The sequence below is a fragment of the Corvus brachyrhynchos genome, unplaced genomic scaffold (genome assembly GCF_000691975.1).
Source record: "Corvus brachyrhynchos isolate BGI_N302 unplaced genomic scaffold, ASM69197v1 scaffold22, whole genome shotgun sequence".
In the NCBI taxonomy this organism is placed as follows: Eukaryota; Metazoa; Chordata; class Aves; order Passeriformes; family Corvidae; genus Corvus; species Corvus brachyrhynchos.
In genome coordinates, this window is record NW_008238355.1 from 4,217,964 (window position 1) to 4,239,642 (window position 21,679).

Below are 21,679 nucleotides of genomic sequence, written 5' to 3' on the forward strand. Positions count from 1 at the left end.
CAGGGAAAGGCCAAACCATAAAATCCATTGAAAAAAGTCAAGCCAAACCCCATTCCTACCAAGTCAATAGAAGCAGAATCTGACAGAGGAAGCAGGGACAGGTATCCTGGAAAGAGTATTGGGATGCTCCTAACTTGTGTAGGGAGGGGTGAAAAAGGCCAAATCACAGCTGAAGCTGAACTTGGCAAGGGACATGAAGAATTTTAAGGGCTTCTATAGGTATGTCAGAAAAAGTAGGTCAGAGAATGTGTACCCCCCAGATAAACACTGGCAAACCAGTAACAGTGGACAAGAAAAAGGCTGAGGTTCTCAATTTTTCTGCCTCATTCTTCTCCAGCAATTTCTCTTCCCACACCTCTTGCACAGATGAACCGCAAAGACGGGACTGGGGGAGTCAAGTCCCTTCCACTGCACGAGAAGATCAGATTCATGAACACCCGGGAACCTGAACACAAGTAAGTCTCTGGGACCTAATGAGATGTGTCCCAGGGTCTTGAATTGGCTGATGTAGTAGCCAAGCCACTGACAGTGATAATCCTGACAGTCAGATGAAATCCCTGGTGAAAGGAAAACACTGTGTCCACTTTTAGGAAGTGGCAGAAAAGGAGAAACCTGGAAACCACCAACCTGTCAGCCTTAACTCTGTGCCTGGGAAGATCATGGAGCAGATCCTCCTAGAAGCAGTGCTACGGCACCTGGAGGACAGGGAGGTGATTCGAGACAGCCCAGCACAGCTTCGCCAAGGGCTCTGAGCAACTTGATGCAGCTGAAGATGCCCCTGCCCACTGCAGTGGTGATGCATTAGGTGACTTTTATAGGTCCCTTCCAACCCAAACATCATCCCATGTCAGTACATCTTCCAGTTTGGACTATGTATAGACTAACTCCTCCTAAAATGAACTGGTCGCAAGCTGGCTAAGGTTCTGTCAGGTTTCAGTCTAAGCACAGCATCCGAATAAATGCAACTAGACGGCTTATGAAGGGTGCTGCAGCCACCTAGATTCTTTTTTTTCTGGGGTCAGGTTGGGATTAATAAACTCTCCTGAAACCGGAAATCTTTGGAGTAATGGACAGACACCATGGAAATTATTCTATGGTCTGAAACAATACTGTTACTAGAATTTTCCATTACCTTGGTTTTCCAGTATCTCTGGTCTGTACCCAGATATGTGGGCACTGACTGTGGGCATGAACTGAGTTGTACATTTTCTGATTTCTTAAACACATCAGAGAGCTTTCATCAGAACAAGAACAGGCAAGGTTAATGCTCAGTTGTTTATTTTAACAGTTTCACTTCTCTTTGACTTTTTTCATTTCTGTATCTAGTTCAAGTCGACCTTTTATCATCCTGATGAATCCAGAACATGATACCTTTCATAATGTGAGGTTTTCCCTTTCATAACATAGAAGGACAGCTTTTACATGTAAACACTAACAAAACTGACATTACAAACACAAAGTTAAATAAGATCTGCATATATCATCTAACATAGAATATTAATCAAGGAATAGATATAAACTAAAAAAAGATTTAAGGCTGACTTACTAAAAATGATGTTTTCAGCGACTGACTTACCGGCCTACCTGTCACCCACAAACTAAAACCACAGCAGAGAAACAAGCAGGAAAGAAAGCAAAAAAACCCTTTGTTTTCTCTTGAATTCAGTTTTACCAAAACTGGCCCTGTTCCTCCAGAGGACTGGCCTTGGTCCTCCAAATTACTTTCACCAAAGGACTCAAGAACTTCATTTACTACTGAAGAGTCTTTGAATGGCTGAAGATCAGGAAATTAGAGAAAAATGGAAAAGGTAAGAAAAATGTTCAGTTCTAAGTAGAACAGAATGAAAGTTTCGGGGTGGTATAATTTGGAAGAGAATTCACTATCTCAACAGACAGGGTAATGTCATGATAGATTTTGCAAGGATGCTTTTTATTATTATTTAAATAATAATACATTATTAGCATTATCTTACACAACACAAACAATGCCAACATGTATGAAGTTTTGTTAAAAAGACAGCATTATCACAGACTCTCAGTATTAGTAAAACGTCCTGGTATGAGTTGCTAAAGTAGCCATTCATTATACAGCTGCCCATTTCTATATGCAAACACACAATCACCCATCTCTCTTTCAAAGTAAACTATTTATACTCTGCTCTCCTCTGTTCTGCCCCAAAACAGTACTCATAAAACACACTACTACATGATATCCTGTGCCTGTTGTCACAAAACTATTTATACAGGGCACACAGTGAAGTGGTATTCATAAAATATAAACTGTCAAAATAAGGAAGAAACAAGACAAACAAACCCCCCAAAAAGCAGCAGGAAAAGGTAGTAAAGGGTATTCCCTGGCTTTTGAAGCAAGCACTGTAGCACTGTGGATTAATCTACATATTTCCTCCATATGCAAATATAAGAGATGGTACAGATGATATCAGCTGAGGGGTATTTGTGAGGTTTTTGTTTTATTCTTAAAGAACAGTGAAAAATGACCCTCTCCCTAGCTCTTTGTCAGCCATGTTAACTTGTTATGATCTTCATTCCGTATACAATCTTCTTACTAGCAGCAGTAAAAAATTTGGGCAAAACTAACTGGAAGTCTAGCTTAAGGATCTTTCTCTGAAAACAACACTATGGAAATTGAGATATGAAACAAATGCAGACGGGACATGAGACACTGACTACTGTGTCCAGCTCTGGGACTCCCAACATAAGAACATGGACCCATTCCGGTGAGTTCAGAGGAGGGCCATGAAGTTGATCACAGGGCTGGAGCAGCTCTCCTAAGAAGACAGGCTGAGAGAGTTGGGGTTGTTCAGCCTGGAGAACAGAAGGCTCTGGAGAGACCTTAAAGCAGCCTTCCAACAGCTGAAGGGCACTACAAGAGAGATGGAGGGGGCCTTTTTACAGGGGCATGGACTGAGAAGACAAGGGGGAATGGCTTCAAACTGGAGGTGGATAGGTTCAGATTAGATAGAAATTCTGTATTGTGAGGGTAACTGGCAGAGGTTGCCCAAAGAAGTTGTGGATGTCCCATCCCTGGAAGCATTCAAGGCCTGGTTATACAGGGCTTTGAGCAACCTGATCCAGTAGATGCTGACCCTGACCATGGCCAGGGGATTGAATCTAGGTTCCAGTTTCAAGAACCATTCTGTGGTTCTTGGAATCACAGAATGAACCATTCCATGATCCTAGATTCTATGAGGATATCCAAAACAACATGAAGTGTTGTTTGGATGAAGCTTCTAAATGGAATATAATAAAAAACATAATCAGTGACAAATCATGAGCATTGCCTTTCCCCTTCATCAGATATATTAGGTGAAGAAGTCTGCTGAAACTTTTCGTTTCATGATGAAGACACAGCCACCAAATAATTGCCTTCAAAGAAAATTTAGGACTAAGTCATTAAGCTTATTAAACAACATAATAGCTTTATCAGAATAAACATAAATATTGTGACAAAATAGTTTTAAAACATGGGATGCGTTGCAAGGTTCTAGGTCATCCTTCACTTACATGAAAGTAGAAATTCACAAAGTAACAACAAACAACTACCTTATCACAGTATTTTGGAATACAAGCTTATTTCTAGGGTACAGGACAACATACTATTCTTTATCAATAAACTATTTGCTTTCTGCAGCAGAACAGGAGAGAAAGAGACATCTGAAAGGCTCCAGGTGGAGAACATATGCTGTATCAACCGTCACAGAAGAGAGAACTAGGTATTCCACATTCCTTTAGCAGGAAGACAGACTTCATTCTTGAATATTTATATTACCACTAATTGAATATGGCTTCAAGTTTATGCTATACAGCTTTAATGTTCCCTTAATTTGCTTTTTTAAGAAAGCAAATCATCTGTTAAAAAAAGCAGTCTAGTAAAGCACATGCTATTTTGGCTGATGCACAACAGATATTTTAAATTTCAACTGAAAACCATTACAACATGTTGCATATCAAGTTAAAAGAAACAAACAAACAAACAAACAAACAAACCAGCAACATGAACTTAATTGTACTTCTACTTACAAGTATGCAAGCATTCTGTTACAGTAGTAGCATCAATCAGGTATCCATTGCACAGACGACAGGTTATATGGGCATTAATGTCCCAAAGCTTAATCTTTCTCGTTAGCATCTTTGGTGTCTGTGGAAGAGACATATCATAAAGTAACACAGCTGTAGTCATTCGGGAATAAATGATTAACTAGTATTAGCCCAGCTTTAGACTTTCGCACAACATACAAGGATGTGTGCACACAGTGGTGGCACTAACTTTTATGTCACTTCACAAAAGCTAAACAATGTAAACCCCACACTATTCTGCAAGTCAGTACTGCAAGAGCATAGAAAACGGCCCTCCCAGCCTGCTACTAGTAAGTTCCTTTACCAACCAAGGGACTCAGATTTACAGTGAAACCCTACTATCCTGGTAACTTCAGTCATCATATTCACTCTAGCAATGCTGGCAAACTCACAAAAATACAGAGGGAGAAAAACCTCAAAGTAATTTCAGAATCAAAAGTGGTTTTTGACAATTGAAAAGTCAAAGCAACTGTTAGGTTTAACCACACTTTTAAGCGCTTCCTTCTGTCAGTATGTTAAAGCATAATTTTTAATCTGTCTCTCAATAATGGGGCTGGAAAGTAAACCTTCTGAAATCCCTTTTATTTAAACACAAGTTAATTAAAGACTACATTACAGATTAAAATAATTTCATTGGCAGAGTTGCAGTTTGTTGTGCTAAAACTTGAACTAGATATTTTTCCTTTCTTTTGAGCATGAGATGGCATAAGCACCTTTAAAAGGAAAAAAATTAGAAATCAAAAATGAAAAAGCTCATTTAACCTTTTTTTGCAGCAACCCCAATTACTTAGAGAGAAAACACCACACAAAGCCCATGCCTTAACAAATTAACTGTTATCTTTTAAACATAGCTGTATTATGTTTTTCAAAATATTTTGAAAATAGTACTGTTACTAGAACATGACAGCATTCTAGCTAATTAACAGAGTGGGCTATACTTGCTTACAACCTACTACATGTGGTTCCCAGACTGCAGAAGTCACCAAATTATACTGTTTTCCCTTAAAGTGATTTTACTGTCCCTGGCTCACAAATACTGCTTTTCATCTAGCTCAGTTTGGAAAACATTTCCAAATTTGAATGGTGACACATGGTCCCCGAGTTTCACATAGATATATTGCAACGAAGTTGTCTGATCTTTGTCATCTTTTTTTTTTTCCCTATGTTCAATGAAGTGGTACTAAGAAAAAGGAACTACCAAAAGGCAAACTTCCACAACAATCTGAACTATTCCAGTGCAGAGAAGTACCTTATATTCCACTAAAAACTATGGAAGAGCATACCCAACACCCATTCAAATCTGCACAGTCCTATGCAAAAAAGACTAGGAAGACTTCCAGTTTTCATAGTTAAGACTGGGGGGGTGGAGGGGCGAGGAACCAAATTTATTTTACAGTGTTTGAGATTTAGTTATAAATCTCGTGACCTCCCATTACGGAAGAATAAAGAGCAGCTCAGTTTTGCAGCAGACAAAATAGGTCAGAACCTATACTCAGAAACTGAATTACTTTTCTAAATTGTAGAATTATTTTTAACCCTCTGAAAACCAGACACACATTAAATCCTTGTAAGTTATTGCATGAGGTCATTAGTTAAAAGCTACTGCATGAGGTATGTAGATTTCTGTGGTGCTGAGGAAGAGCTATTCAACATCACTCTTCAAGAAGAGCTCAAGGGATGGCATCAAGCCACCAGTCAAATAGAAAGTCAGCACACTTTGTGTTAGAAAAACACAATTCATAGCAGGCAAAAGAGAAATTAGCCTACACATATCCTGAAAAAGGCAGTATCAATACAACTCTAGTTACTTGTCTAGGCAGGAATTCAGAAGAAGGTGTTCAGGGCCATCACAGACTGAATCCAAGCACTACTAAGGCAGAATAGCCAAAGATTTAACAGTGAAATCTGAAGCAAATAAGTCACTTATTTTCTGGAAAAAAAATTACAGTTTCTCCTCACCACAGTAGAGATAAACACTGCCACTAGAAGAACCCTCAACAAATTAAAAAAAAAGTTCAGATGGGTACAATTTTATGAGAACAGTGACTGAACCACACAACAAAGGCAAAAATAATACAATATAGTAATAAAGCTCATTGTGCTGGGGGGAAAAAAAAAAAAGAAAAAAAAAGAGGATAGCAAGAATAATACACACTTTGCCAACTTAATAGGAAAAAAATCATACACATTTTGGCACTGGAAAAATGCATATCTTCCAGAATATCAGGAGCAAGCCTATCAAATCAACCTTATGAAAATTTCATACACCTTTCAAGAAGGATAGAAAGTCTCTCTCATTAGATGTTTAAAGGACTGAAAATAAGAACTATTAGAAGAAGCAACAGAAAGGTAGCGGGTCTTTTGAGGGCAGTAGACACCTCAGTTTCAAAAGGTGATAAAACCTACAGCAGGACATTTCTCCAGAAGGCCTGTCCCACGCTGTTTTCTTGCAGCTACTAAAACAGGAAAAGGATCTCTTCTCTGCTCACACAGAGATCCAGGCATGGTTGCTTCAGCACACCTTGCATCTCCAATAAACAATGCAACGTCTAAGGTCTGTAAGCAAGCTGTCAGTGTCAGACTTTATTTAAGCCTGCATTTTGTGCAATTGCGACCCATGTCCTCTAGTCTTGGGAAAAAGAAGAACATTAGAATGCCCCGCTTGCTTTTCAAAACAGTTAACCTGTAACAACAAGAGGACTTACTAAAATTAAAAAAAAATTAATAAAAATAAAATTTTTAAAAGGCCAGACCACTTCCTATCTATCTAGAAAGGTAGAGAGAAGTTCACAAAAAATGGCATATTACCAAGATGTCAGTTCAGTCAGATAACATAAATACTCAGACTTTGCAGAAAACTTGAATTGCTTCCTAGAGGGAAACAAAAAAAAAATTTTAGCAGAACTAATGACACATATAAAGAAAAAATAGAGACACTAATGTTACAACCTCATTTAAGAAATTAAATTCACTAATCACAGCAACTAATTAAAAACATAAAGTAATTCCATATTATGTAAAGTAATTCCACATTTATCATCTGCCTATCCTGTATACTTCAGAGGGAAGTAAATAACATAGTTGCAGATTTCATCATCAATTATTATTTTTCTCATTGTTATCACATTTGAAAATTATACACAGTCATACTATGAAATACAAAGCTAAGCTACCACTCACAATGCTTAAGAAGAAACTCTCCAGGTCGATGGGTAGCTAACACAGGATGTCTTTCATGTTCCTGTCTGGAATATACTAACTAGCTCAGAATGGGTACTAGTCTGTTTGAACCACACATCTGCTCTTGGGAAGGTGTCCCAAGACACTCATGTTTCTACAGCCTACTGCCAAACAAAAGTTAAGCACCACTTTTATCATGTAAGACAGCCAAGTTGTTACCACCCCACCAAAAAACCCCACACCAAACACATATTTTAAGTAACCATATATAATCTGAAGTACACTGCTGCAGGAGAAAAAATGCAGATCAGATCCGGAGATTAGAAGCAAGCAGACGGAATAAAATATTCCCAATACATTAATGCTGACAAGTATACCATAAATGATATGCCAAGTCCTATTTCTATGTCATCTTAACTCCACCTTGTTATAAAGGCTACCCATTGTTTTAACATAAAGAGTTCAGAAAATAATTTAAAAGATATTTCTCAAATATTTAACATTTTGCATCAGTCTAATCACCCTGAAAATTTCAGTTTGAGTTTATCAAACACACAAATATTGAGTTTATCAAACAAGCAATTGAAGACCGAGTTAGTTTTTTTTTAACTGCTGGACTCCCAAGAATGCAAGATGACATATCTCTTGACAAAATCTCACCGTCCTTCAGAAGTCTCAGCATCTGATTTTATTACTTAGGTAGACTCTCAAAGAGCTACTTTTACCATATCAACATGAAGTAATGTAAAAGAAGCAAAGCATGTTTACCAGGTGCTGGATTCCTCTGAAGAATTCTGAATGAAGGGACATCCTTCTGCTTAGGCTACTGACAGCTTCTGCACATGCAATTAATCCATGTCAGTAATCTCATACAAACTGGAACTAAACAGCAAGACTACACAACATCCAAAACATGAAGTTTGACTAAGAATCACACAACCTATTTTTCTATTTTCTAGACATATCCAGGTCTCCCTTAAACACCTTCCCTTTGAAAAAGAGATATTTTTTCATATCTGAATTCCAGGTGATCTCTTTCACAAAACTCATCTTCCCATCTCTGAAGCAGTGATATGCTGAAAAGAAAGCTAAAAATTAATTCACATACCTCCAAAACAAGTAATCTAACCTTATAAACAAAAACCACAGAAGTCTAGAAGTCCATCTCCAAATACACATTTCCAAGCAACCATGCAGCTTAAAAGCACAGGTATCTGGATAACACACTGAGCCACTTAGTCTGACCTCAGTTTACTCTGCTTTGAGCAGCTGGACTACTTAGAACATTCCTGAATTGGAAGAGACCCATGGAGTTGTCGGGTCCAAGTCCTGGCCCTACACAGGACAATCCCACCATGTGCCTGAGATCATTGTCCAAATGCTTCTTGAACTCTGTCAGGCTGGTGCTGTGAGCACTTCCCCAGGGAGCCTGTTCCAGTGCCCAACCACCCTCTGGGTGAAGAACCTTTCCCCAATATCTAACCTAAATCTCCCCTGACACAGGGTCATGCCATTCCCTCAGGTCCTAGTGCAGGTAACCATATGACATGATGGACATGATCTCCTGATGTCTTTTTAACCTGAGTTATCATACAATCCTACGAATTTACTGCACTATTGCTTCTTGAACTCTGTCAGGCTGGTGCTGTGAGCACTTCCCCAGGGAGCCTGTTCCAGTGCCCAACCACCCTCTGGGTGAAGAACCTTTCCCCAATATCTAACCTAAATCTCCCCTGACACAGGGTCATGCCATTCCCTCAGGTCCTAGTGCAGGTAACCATATGACATGATGGACATGATCTCCTGATGTCTTTTTAACCTGAGTTATCATACAATCCTACGAATTTACTGCACTATCACACCACCTTTGCCTATCCATGTAATAAACAAGCTGAACTTCTTATTATATTGACTGATCTCAAGCTGCTTACGACTGTTACACAATCATTATCACACAGAGACACTAACTCAAAGAATTTAGCATGAGCTCAACATCTAAAACTGGCTGCTGTAAAAAGACAACACAAAGAATCGGGTTGACATTAAAGTCACACACACCAGCCTGAAGCAATAGGAGATGATAAGTTTACTTTTCCAAAGCACAACCTAGGCTGATACCTTCTTGCCTAAAAATATTTTTTAAAAATTCAGAACAAAAACATATCTCCCAATTGACACTTCTTTTTTTACAGAGACTCACTAGACTGTGCAGGATTTAGTAAGAACAGCAAGGTTCTAAAAGAGATTATTTGCATTTGCCTTATTTTGTAATGTGACCCATCAACCACTGTGTAGAAGACGCATGCTCAAGAGCTTCTGAATTTTTCACAGGCTCAGTCAAGTTCAGAAGCAAAAGTTTCACAGAAAGCTGCCGTTCTATATAAAAACAGGCAAATTCTGATGACAGACCAAATTCTGAACATTTACAATATCATGTTCCAAACCTAATATCTCATTTGAACACTGTGAAGCTCAGACTACCACTAAACCTCCATGGAAGTTAGCAGACAACGGAAAATACCATACCTTAATTTAGTTTTTAGAAAGCCAAAGCCAAGAAAGGCAAATCTCTGTAACACAGAAATTCCTTAGTTCTTCTAAATTAAATTGTTAGCTCTTCTGAGATTTACCTGCTCAAATAGTAACCCACAAGCAATTCTCAAACTTTAAGAACTGCAGACAACTTTGAAACTTTCAATCCACTGACTGAACTGTGACATTTATTAAAAAAATTTAAAGAGTCTTATTTTTTACTTAGACAACTAAAGAACGCTGGAGCCAAAGCACCGTTCTTCTCCCTCAAAACCACATTGCTGGAATAGTAGTAAGTCACTCCTCAGTTCTATAATCACAAAACTCTTCTCAACTCGTCAACTAACCAAGCAAAAAAAAAAACCAAACAAAAAAACCAACAAGCAACAACAACCAAACCAGAAAAAAAAACACAAAAAAACCCCAAAAACCCACCCAAAAAAGACATAACAAAACACACCAACCTGAGCCTCAGCTGTTTTTACAGGAAATGTGAAATGCAAAAAAAGCATCCCTGCAGCATATTACATAGATTCATAGGATAATGTTACGGAGTAATCTCTCCAAGCTGCTCTAATCCAAACTTGCACTCAAAGCAAGCCCACTTAAATTGAGTAAATGTGGGCCTATTCCTTTTTTGCACAGAAAACCCTCAACAACGAAGATTCCACAGTCTCTTTGGGCAACCTGTTCCAGAGCCTGACCCACCCTCACAGGCAAAAAATGCTCCTACTGTCTCTTAGGAATCTCCTGCATTGCAACTTGGGTACGATGCCTCTCATCCTACAAGTGTGCACCTCCAAGAGCAGTGCAGCAACCTCATCTTGATTTCTGTCCACAGGTTGTGTTGAAAATACAAATAACATCTTCCCTAATTCTTAGCATCACTTTCCTTAGGACTCTTGTAAACACTGAATAAAAAAGAGCAACACCAAAATCTTAGTCAATAGCTGAAGACCCACTTTTAATCCAAGTTGCTAGTACTTCATCCTGGTTATTATTTTGGAGGCAGAACAAAACGAATCAGCACTGTTCTGCTTTATAGAAATACAAAACCCTCTGAAGTGCCTAAAAAGAATTGAGAGATCCTGTTTAAAAAAGTTAAGAAAATACTCAGACCAATCTTTCTCTTACAAAGACAAAGCCTGCTTTTCTAATATATGCCACCACATCTGCTTGAAATGCATGGTAGAAGAACTCCATTTTGAAAAGACTGTTTTCTTAACAGCTGCCAAGCAATGAATTATTCAGAAACAACATACAACAATGGAGAGACAAGAGACAAGAGACACTTCCTTTCAGTGCTGGAACATGAAACCCCAAACAGAGAAAATGTTCCAAAACATTCAGCTAACATGAAAAAAAGATCATTTGCAAAAAGATTTGTGTTTCTTCATCTTGGTTCCAGCTGACATTATTTTAAACCACACTGTTGGCATGGTGTCAGCCTCTCACTGTCTGGAAGTCTTACAACACACCAAAAAGGGAGTGAGGACATTTACAAAAGCATCTGGACTATATTCCCAATTAAAAACCAGGCAACCAACCACACACACACATACACAGAGTCGGGAGAAGCTGGAAGGGGATATGCACATTTCAGAAAGTCAACCTGTTTTGTTAGCGCTTCATCCACTTCACCCACTAAGGCAATGTTCTCTTCAGATGATCAAGCAAAAAGTTAAGCAAAATATTACAGGCCTGTCTATTAAAACTGTATCACCGAGAAGCCTGCATATCTCTGTACAAGCTTTCACATTTCAGAGATATGTCAGCACTGAAACTATTATTCATGCAAGATTACAGAGAGGATCAGCAGAGGGACTCCTCAGAAGTACAGCCTTATCATTTACATAGACACCATTCCAGAATATTTTGGCCTACATGAGGCATACCTCTTAAAACAGCATTTCTTTTCAGAGTCTGCCATCCAGAGACCTGAAAAGACAGAAGAATAGTCTGAAAGTTAACATCCAAAATTCTTCAAAATACAGCTGCCAAAAAGACTCACCCACTAAATTCACCTGAGTATTTAGGTATGTCTGTTAATTTAAGATAACAATGGGGCAGAAGTACTTGTAAGCAAGAAAAGGGGGGAAAAAAATTGATCCTCAGGAAAAAGAAAGAAAAAAAGATTTAGCACAGTCTCCTACAAGACAAGGAAAATTACTCGAAAAACTAAGAAGTCCTGTTACACATGATCACAAAATAAAAAGAAATTCATTATCTTCAAAAATGACAGGGTAAAGAACCAAATAAGTAAGCAGAAACCTTGAAGCACAATGGAAGGACTAGACAGTCTGTAAGAAAAGAAAATATTTTGAATTGAAGGCGTACATTCAGGTGAGCAGCATTCTCAGTTTTCAAGCTATGTTTTCAAGTAATCTGCTCTCTGTATCTTAATCTTCCAAAAATACTTTCAAAGGAAATAATTCGTATTTCCAGAATCTCTAGGTATTTGCCAGAATAAAATGATATTTTAAAAAATAATAAAAAAGAAGACCTTTATTCTCTGGCTAAAGGTGATACAATCTCACATGAATAGGTAAGTTTGACAGAAGAAACAGTTTTTCTAACTGATTCACACAGTGAAGATTCAGCTGTTACAGAGACAGGTAAAGAGTACTACTAGTTCTGTCTTCCTGCTCTGAAAAAATCAAAGGCATAGCCTGTAGTTACTGATTTTGCTGTTATATTGCTAAGGGAATTATGAAAACAATGACAAAACAAGATATTCATGATAGCACTTGACAGAAACTTCAGAATAATGACAATAAAAATCTCTTTGCAGTTCCATCATGAACTTCTTTGATTGAATTCAAAGTAAAAAAAAAGTTAAAAAAAATTACTATTAACTGAAAGCAATGCAGAGTTGCAGGAGATGTTCTTTTCTGGAACTCCCTAAAAAAATCCCCATTGAGGACAGAAAGCCTCTCATACAGTAGAACAAAGTCCATAACACTTTGTCATTTAAAAGATTTATTTCTCCAGCAAAATGTGGAGAACAGAGCAGTGACACTGCTTCTAAAGAAACCAGCTCAGAGGCTTATCCCCATTCCAAATGCACATCACAACATAAACTCGAGTAACAGTCTTTCGGAAGGACTTGTCACGCATCTTCCCTCACTACTGCTGGAAGAAGACAAGGTTACACTTTGGTTCATGTGGAAGAAGGAAGTACCACTCAATTTGTGAGAATAAAAACAACAACCAAATTGGTCTTAAATCATCACCATACTCCTCCTGTTCTAGTTACAGGGTGATAGTGATGCACTATGAAAACTAAAGACACAGAAGTTCAGGTTTTTTTTAGATCTAGATGGTTGCTGGAGACTGGGGAAGCGGATTATTCTACTGATCCTGTAATAAGTCAGGAGTACCAATATTTTCTTTAAGGATTTCTCAAGTGCTATGACAGCTCTTAACAACTTCTCAGATCATCAAACTGTAACTGTTGTTTGTACCACCTAGCTTTGTAAAGCAAAACAGGAAGTTATTCTTATCAGGTACAAATCCAGAAGTGAAGTGAATGCCTGACAGATTTACAAACCATTACAACCTTGCTATTTTAACAGGATAAGCATACACATTTTTCTTTTGCTGAAACATAGTACAGTAATGTTACTTCATTAAAAAGCAGAAGTATAATGCTCACAGTGGGGAAAGCCTGAGGAAAACAGCTAAATGTAGCAAATAATAACAATTTTGCTGAATAATTACTGAAAGGTACTGAAGTCATACAGCACCAAAAGCTAAATGACAAAAGTAGTGGAAGCAGCAGGTGTATCTCAATTCATAAGGACACCGTATTTAAAGCAATCAAAGAACAAAGCATTACAACAATGGAACTTTGTTCAGATCCAAAACTCAGTGTGGAAAAGACAATTTTCAAATCTGATGCTTATGATCGTGTGGCTTACATCAGGCGTAAGCATCTCACTTCTGCTAGTAGCTACACACTGGTGAAACTCAGTAGACAAACCTACATTTTCAATGAGCTGAATTGAAGTGTAGAAAAAAATAAAGCCCTTGCTATGGCCATCAGTTTCATTATTCCCAAAGATGACCAATAAATTTCAATAAATTAACTTTTTAAATATTAATTTAAATATTAACATTAAATTCTTAAGTACTATTACATATGTTCAATTTTAATAGCTGTTTCTATTTAATTCCACAATTTACACTAGCTAAAAAGGCCTGCAAACACCTTATTCCATAAAGACAGAATTTTAAAATATTGTGAGCACAACCTTGTAATGAGAGAACTAAGTCCAACTCTCACTTCCATCACAATGCAAGTAAAGTGTTGTTTGGTCATGAGGTCAGAGATTATGAAGAAATACAAGCACAGAATTTGTCTTCTTCAACTAGCTGGATTAAAACAAAAATAGTCTGTTATACTAATCATTTGTAGCAGAAAGACAGAGGTTGTTAATGACTGAAGATATAGACCTCTGTTCTACAAGGCTATTTATTTACAAGTAACTTATTGGAATAATATGCTGACCTGCAATAGATGAAGAGTAATGGCTATATGAACTAAATTAAAAAGCCTCACCAGCTTAAAATAAAGTACCTTCCGCTTTTCCAAGTTTTTCCACTGTAGGGCAGGATACTTATCAGTCAGAAATTTACTTCAAGAGAACTGGAGAAGAAGTCATAGCCCTATTTTCATTGCTAGCAATGTCAGTACAGCCTGTACAGTACTCAAAAGAAGGATGAGTATATTACCTCAGGTAAGCAACTTAAGATGCAGGACACATTTTCAACAGATGAAAGGATAGAGAAAACAATATTGTGGTTGCTTTGGCTTCAGATACCAAAGTTGTTTATTTCAACTGTTGTCAGGTGTACTCTTGTCAGCTGTTGAACTTTACTTTGAAACAATATATAAGCCACTTATAAAAGGGCACAGTGACTTCAAACATTAGCAGTGAGAAGTTTGTGCTGGGTTTAGCAAAATGCAATAACAGAGGATAATGTGTCTTTCAAACTGAGTTTTAAAATATTGTAAGCTCCAATAAAACTTATGCTGTATTTGCAAAGCACTGTTTTGTAAAAGAAACTACTAGAAACAAACCTTTCTGTTGATCAGAAAGAAAAAAAGATTTAAATTTGCTCTAGCAAGACTAGTTATGAATACTTGTACAGCTTTTTATGACCCAATTCAACAGCATATTTACATGCTAAGGCAGCAAATAAATCCATGTACTCTTTTTAGTATCACGCCAGCAATTTCTCAGATCTCAACGGAATTCCTCACAAGTCGTTTTTCTCATTCCCGGGAATGTACTACCACCACCAGATGGCACCAGTACTCTACCTTCAATAAAGCAGATAGCTGTATCTTAATAACACAGAAAACAGGACTGCCCTGAAACGGAAAAAAATAAATGTAAACAACACATTCACCAGCAGTCTCACCATGGAGACTTCCAGATTCTGCTGTGTCCCTGGCAGCCAGCCAGACTCACTTGGTCACCCCAACAGTCTGTTCTTCCCAATCTCCCCCTTAAAGACACACACGCCTGTCCATGCTGGTGAGCTTGGCTGGTTTGTCAGTAACACTCACCTACTTTACTTTAATTGCCAGCTCTATGGACTATGGATTCAGCCAGGCACATTACTAAACCATGTCCCTTAGTGCCAATCTACATATCTTTTAAATATCTTCAGGGTTCCAACACTACCCTGGACAGCCTGGTCTAATGCCTGACCCACTATTTAGGCACAGAAATCTTTTCTAATATCCAATCCAAACCTCACTTGGCATAGTTGGAGGCCACTTCCTCTTCTTGTATCACTTGCTTCCGGGGAAAAGAGACTGACGCCCACCTGGCTACAGCCTCCTCTCAGGTGGAGGGTGAGAAGTTCTCCCCAAGCCTCCTTCTCTCCAGATTAAACAACCTCAGTTCCCTCAGCTCCTCTTCATAGGACTTGTGCTCTAGACCCTTCCCCAGCAGCTCTGTTGCCCTTCTCTGAATTTGCTCCAGTACCTCAATGTTCTTTTTGAAGTGAGGGGCCCAGAACTGGACACAGAACTCACGGTGTGGCCTCAGTGCTGAGTACAGGGGGACAATCCCTGCCATGGTCCTGGTGGCCACACTATTGCTGATACAGGCCAGGATGGCATGGCCTTCTTGGCCACCTGGGCACATTGCTGGCTGTGTCAACCAGCACCCCCAGGTTCTTTTCTGCTGAAAAGCTTTCCAGACACTCTGCTGTCTCCAGCCTGCAGCACTGCATGGAGTTGTTGTGACCCAAGGGCAGGACATTGCATTGGGCCTTGCTGAGTCTCATACCACTGCCTCAGCCCATCACTCTAGCCTGTCTGGATACCCCTGTAGAGCCTTCCTGCCCTCCAGGAGATCAACACTCCCACCCAGTTTGGTGTCATCTGCAGGCTGACTGAAGGGGCACTTGATCCCCTGGTACAGGTTGTTGATAAAAACATTAAATAGAACTGGCCCCAATACTAAACCCTTGGGAACAATACCTGTGACTAATGGCCAGCTGGATTTAATTCCATTTCCCACCAGTCTCTAGGCTTGGCCATCCATCCAGCTTTTTACCCAGCAAAGAGTGCACTTATTCAAGCTATGAGCAGCCAGTTGCTCCAGAATACTGTGGGAAATGGTGCCAAAAGCTCTACTAAGTCCATATAAACAAGATGAGCCTTTCCCTCATTCACTAAGGAGGTCACCTTGTCACTGAAGGAGATCAGGTCAGTCAATCAAGATTAAAAACTAGGTCAAACAAGGCCTATATAAAAGTTATCAGAATGCACCAACCTTTCATGAAGTGACTAGAAAGAAAATCCCCATGCCTTCCTACTGCAAGCTAGCATCAACACCTATTTTGTTTTAACATATCTCAGTACCTGGGGAGGACAAGGTGGGTGGGGATGCTGGGACATTTCACTGTTCCTTAATAAATCAGGAACTTTCTTTAGCAGGTATAACTTTATAAGCAGACGCAGGAGAGTTACAGATTTCTTCCCAGTGTCTCGTATTATTGCATGCTTGTGTCAGAGGTACTGCTTCCAAGAACACTGCCTACAGAACACATTCACAGAGTCTGAGAACACAACTAAACGAAAGGGAAGATGGTAGGAGAAGAACACTGGGCCAGTACTAAAGCTCTAGACTACCACATTTTTCTCCCTGAAATACTCCCCAAGTCTAAGTTTATTTGTTTCAAGCACAGTTTAGACAAAATCACAAAAAGGGAAAAAAAGACTCAAAAAAACCAACCAAGGACAAAAAACCCACTTTATTTTGCACACAGCAAGTGAAAGCATCCTTGAGACAGACATATTAGAATTTCTAATTTATATGAGAGCATTACTATTGCCACAAGAATACTGGAGAAAAATTTTTAAAAATCAAAGCTTATGATCCTAGTTTTAAAGTGATTATGTGAGCTGGTAACTGAAAAGGCTGTTTAGTTTTTCTTGATTTGGTTTTTTTCATCTCTAGTCTTGGTTCTGGAACTAAACAAATGAGTGAAATGGTTTTAGCTCCCTCCTTGCAACCACCTGGCAACCAAATAAGCTCTATCTGAATACTTCTGTAGTAAAATTTCCTATACATAGTAAGTATAAACTTGATCTTCAGTATTGCTACCCAGAGCCTGATTCAGTGATAAGCTTTATGCTAAACATATTTTTAGGCTAGAAATTCTTACTCTTCACTAGCCAATTCACATTTCACATTCATGATCAAAAGACAAAAAGCTGCAAGTCAACCAAAGCACAAATAATAGGACCTTTAGCCAACTGATTTGAAATTAAGTTTGCCATGTTATTTTAGAGAACTTGGACCATGATTAATGGTAATGTCAGCTATCAGGTAATAACAAAACAAAGAAGTCTTCCATATCACACCACTTTCATGAAAACATCCTTGAAAATAACCATGCAGTATTTATTTCTTTAATCTATTACACTCAAGAGAACTTGTCTCTTTTCTTGAGGAGACTTGACTAACTGGTTAAAGAGAAACTACCTGGGGTGTATGCACACCATTAACTAAGAGTTGCATTAAGGTGGCTTAAATATTCACCCCAAAACAAAACACATTCACTTTTACACAGATTTCATTCATTTCAATGTAAAGTAAAAGACAGCACTGATGATAAATGACATGTAAAAATTGACACAAATGTTTGAGATAAAGTAGAAGCAATAATCAGGGCACAATAGCATTAAATCTACCCATCTACTCTTTATTCACGTATTTTCACATGTTTTCTTTTATGGTACAATGAGAGGCTGATCTATCTGGTACTTCTCCTTTAAACACCTGTTTCTGTCCAGAGAAAATTAAATAGGCTCTGCAGTAAATTGTCAAAACCACAAAGATGTTCAAAATTTCTGTCTTACATGTCATTAGTAAAAGGCATCATGAAGAAAAGAAGGATTTCATTAAGGCAGGAGAAACAGCAATGAAGTTGAAGTCTAAGTGACTGAGTGACTCAAAACTGGGTCCCACACCCCTTCACACAAATTTTGATAACATTTTCTGTCATTTCAATTTGAAGAGTGAAATGAGGAACATAAAACACCACCTCCTCCCAGCTGTCACAGGAATTAACTTTCTTAGAAAATTCACAAGACGTAAGTACTATTAAAATGTTAAATATATTAAAAATAAATTTAACACTCCCCCCCACAGAAAACCATCACCACAAACAACAACAACAACAACAAGAACCATTCAATCTCAGTTTTCCAAGTATCTTAAAAATCTCATTTACCTAGACATGTGTTTAATACCACGGTTGAACACAATGACATTTTGATACAAGGTTTTATTTCAATCTTTTTTCCTATACATTGCTTAGATTTGGAGTCTTTATTAAAATTAATTTACCACATTAGACTCCTGAACAGTCAAGCAACTGCCTGTCAAATTTTAGCTAAAAATGGTTTCAAAATTGATCCATCAATATGTTTGCAGCCAAAGAGATAAACAAATACTGAAATCATCAAAGTTAGTGTTCTTCAAATTTTCACCTGACAACAGACGCTTATAAAGCACTAAATTAAGGAAGATATATTGAAAATCAAGTAAGCAACTGTTATTTCTCTGATAAAATCAACTAAAGACAATAAACACCTATTTGTCAGAAAAATGGCAAGACTAGAGAGTTGCTATACAAAGTATTTAACTCTACTTTAAAAACATATCTACATCTTCACCTACCGATAGCATAATAGAACGCTTCAAAGAAGAAAGACATAATCCCTGCACCGAGTTTCATATTTAATTTTCAATAAATATTGAGTTTCATTTGATTTATTGTAGATTTGAACGCATAGATGCCAAGACTTAGCAGTCTAAAAACCCCCCAGCGACAGATGGACAGTGCCTTCCGTCCAAACATGAGAAAGCACAAGCTTCAAACATTGTTTACTGCAGCCATAATCAGATAGAGACTAACCCAGAACCTATCATGGGCCAACTTAAATAGCCAGTCTGCCCTAAGTGCAATGTTATAAGCCGCTAGTACCGCATCTTCTGAAATAATGTTCAATTCTAGATGAACACATTAAGGAAGAATGGCATGAAACTGGACCAAGTATCAGAACACAGTATGAATTAAAAAAACCCTATGTTTTTCCTATATCCACCTATCACATCCTGATCTAAGACAGCTGTATGACTGTTACTTACAAGACAAGGGAAAAACAGAAAGAGTTCTTTAAATTAAAGATACACTGTAAAGAAACCACATGTGCAAACTATCTAAGGACTATGTTTAGGTGGGCTTTAGAAAAATGTTCCTAAACATCTGTAATACTCCTAATACTTCAGATAATGTAGAAATGTAATCAGGCACCTTGTTTGTTTACTTAAAGACAGTGGGAGATGGTGGAGATAAAAGTGAAGTTAGCTTAATGATCCAGACAGTGTTTCAAGCTTTTACAGTTTCTCTAAGATGGTGCCTCTGATACAGCAAGGTCACAGCAAACTCAGGAAAATTACAATAAATGTTTTTTTCTTCTCAGTATGCCAGCTGCAGAAAACCAAATGCAAATGATGTCATACCCTCAACTCTGACTTGCAGCACAACCATTATTAAATCCCTCTCATAAAGACCACCTGTAACGTCTCAAAATCTTTACTATAGAAGCCCACTACAGAGTTTTGCTGCAGGACTATGTCATGAGGAAAGAAAATGAAAGTGCATTTAAAATGTACAAATGGGAATTCAACAGAGCAGAGAAATTAAGCACCCCACTTCTCTATAGGAAGCTGGAGACAGATTTTGGTATTAGCTGCCTTCAGCTCTAAAGGTAAAAGCAAACACAGTGCAAAGAAATTCAAGACTAAGGTTTTCCTGACGTCAAGCAATGATGATTAAAAATTGCCTTATATTAATATGTATAAAGCACCAATACTAAATCAGAGCTGGCATTTTAAAAGGTTCTGTTTAGGAAGAAGAGCAGTAAGAGTGAAAAATAAGAGAATGGCAGATTTTTAAAGTAAGGAACATGTACATACACACTAAATGCAACAACCTGGCCTACTTACTTGATTGCTTCCCACCTACCATCACAACTGTCAGCCCCAGTGTGTTATTCCCCATATCCTTCCTCCTCCACTTTTTCCACTGCCTCAACATTTCTTAGAGTCAGACAAGGGATAAATATGTATTACATCCACCCAAGACACACTGGAAGTATTATTATGGAAGAGATCACATTCCCATAATTCATCAATAGGAAGCTTTTCAAGTGGCAACAGATGGTAGGCATTTCTTATCAGAAATAAAACATGATAATAAACATAAAGTAATACATTATATGAGATTTTTTATAGGTACTTTCAGTTTTCTTTCAATCAGAGTATTAACTTAAAAAGCTACAGTAAGTGCAGTTACAGTGCTTTAACTTAAGCTTGTAAGTTACAATACAAATTTCACTGTAGAATTGTCTTATCTTAAAATCAATATTCAAAATTTACTGAAACTAATCCAAAGACTGCTGCTGTTACAACAGAAAAAGGATTAAAAAAAAAAAAAAGAAGAAGAGCAAGAAGAGCTGACTACTGGAAAAAAACATTCATCCTAGAGAAAGAAACATTAATTATAAAGACCATGTGTTCCTGTAGCTAGCCAAAAATGTACAAAACACAAGATTAATCCAGTTCTCAGAGTACTTTCAGAATGGCTAATTTTTTCCCATTATTTTATTGCAGTGTATTAGGATACTAGGGTTTGGAGTTTTGTTTGTTTGTTAATATAGTGGTTCACTATTTTGTCTCCAAATAGTCATCTCAAAAGCAGCATGCTACAGTGTTCCTAAATTGTATTGGTCTTACGTATTAATATCATAAAGCTAATCTGTAAACCTCAATAAAGGGAAAAAAAGGTTATTAAACTCTTCACGGTTTCCAGAATGACATTTAAAATGGCAGTAAGCATACTACCACAAAAATACAGGGATATTTAGCACTGTGAATTCCTGTAATTTAGACATGCTTTTCCCACACCAACATTTTCTTCATCAGGCACTAGGAGGCACATGGCTAACTAGCCAAATTTCAGATGCAAGATATTGAACTGCATTAGCAAGAGACCCTAATCAGTGGGATCAGAATTCCAAGCTTTTGAACTGAATTTCAGCATCTTGGGAGGAAAAGTGTCTGGCAAAAGATCTGCAATGAGCAGCAGTGTATCTGGAGACTCAGACTGAGAGCACACGAGGTAGCCCTACTGCAACAGCACAAAAACTTTAAAGTTTTGTTGTACCTGCAGTGACAGCTACTAAGGGAAGTGGGATTCTTTCACTTTTAGCTCCAGCCTTCCGAGCCATTCACTCCTTTTAACTTCTGAGAGAAGTAATGTAGTGGCCAGAGCA

General features: G+C 37.9%; 1 protein-coding gene across 5 annotated transcripts in view; it reads right to left on the bottom strand.

Annotated features, from left to right (window-relative positions):
• PCGF3 (polycomb group ring finger 3) overlaps positions 1-21,679 on the bottom strand; it is a 55,004-nt gene that overhangs the window by 16,998 nt on the left and 16,327 nt on the right. Inside the window, exons 1-4 of one of the 5 annotated variants that reach the window (XM_017735381.1) lie at positions 11,706-11,748; positions 8,047-8,114; positions 6,907-6,969; positions 4,042-4,159 (exon numbers count right to left, since the gene is read on the bottom strand). In XM_017735381.1, coding sequence (XP_017590870.1) covers positions 4,042-4,150 — 109 coding nt within the window. In that variant the 5' untranslated portion in view covers positions 4,151-4,159; positions 6,907-6,969; positions 8,047-8,114; positions 11,706-11,748. Of the gene's footprint in view, positions 1-4,041; positions 4,160-6,504; positions 6,818-6,906; positions 6,970-8,046; positions 8,115-11,705; positions 11,749-21,679 lie in introns of those variants that run through there. The other 4 variants (XM_017735382.1, XM_008634544.2, XM_017735380.1 and 1 more) reach the window with 4 other exon arrangements.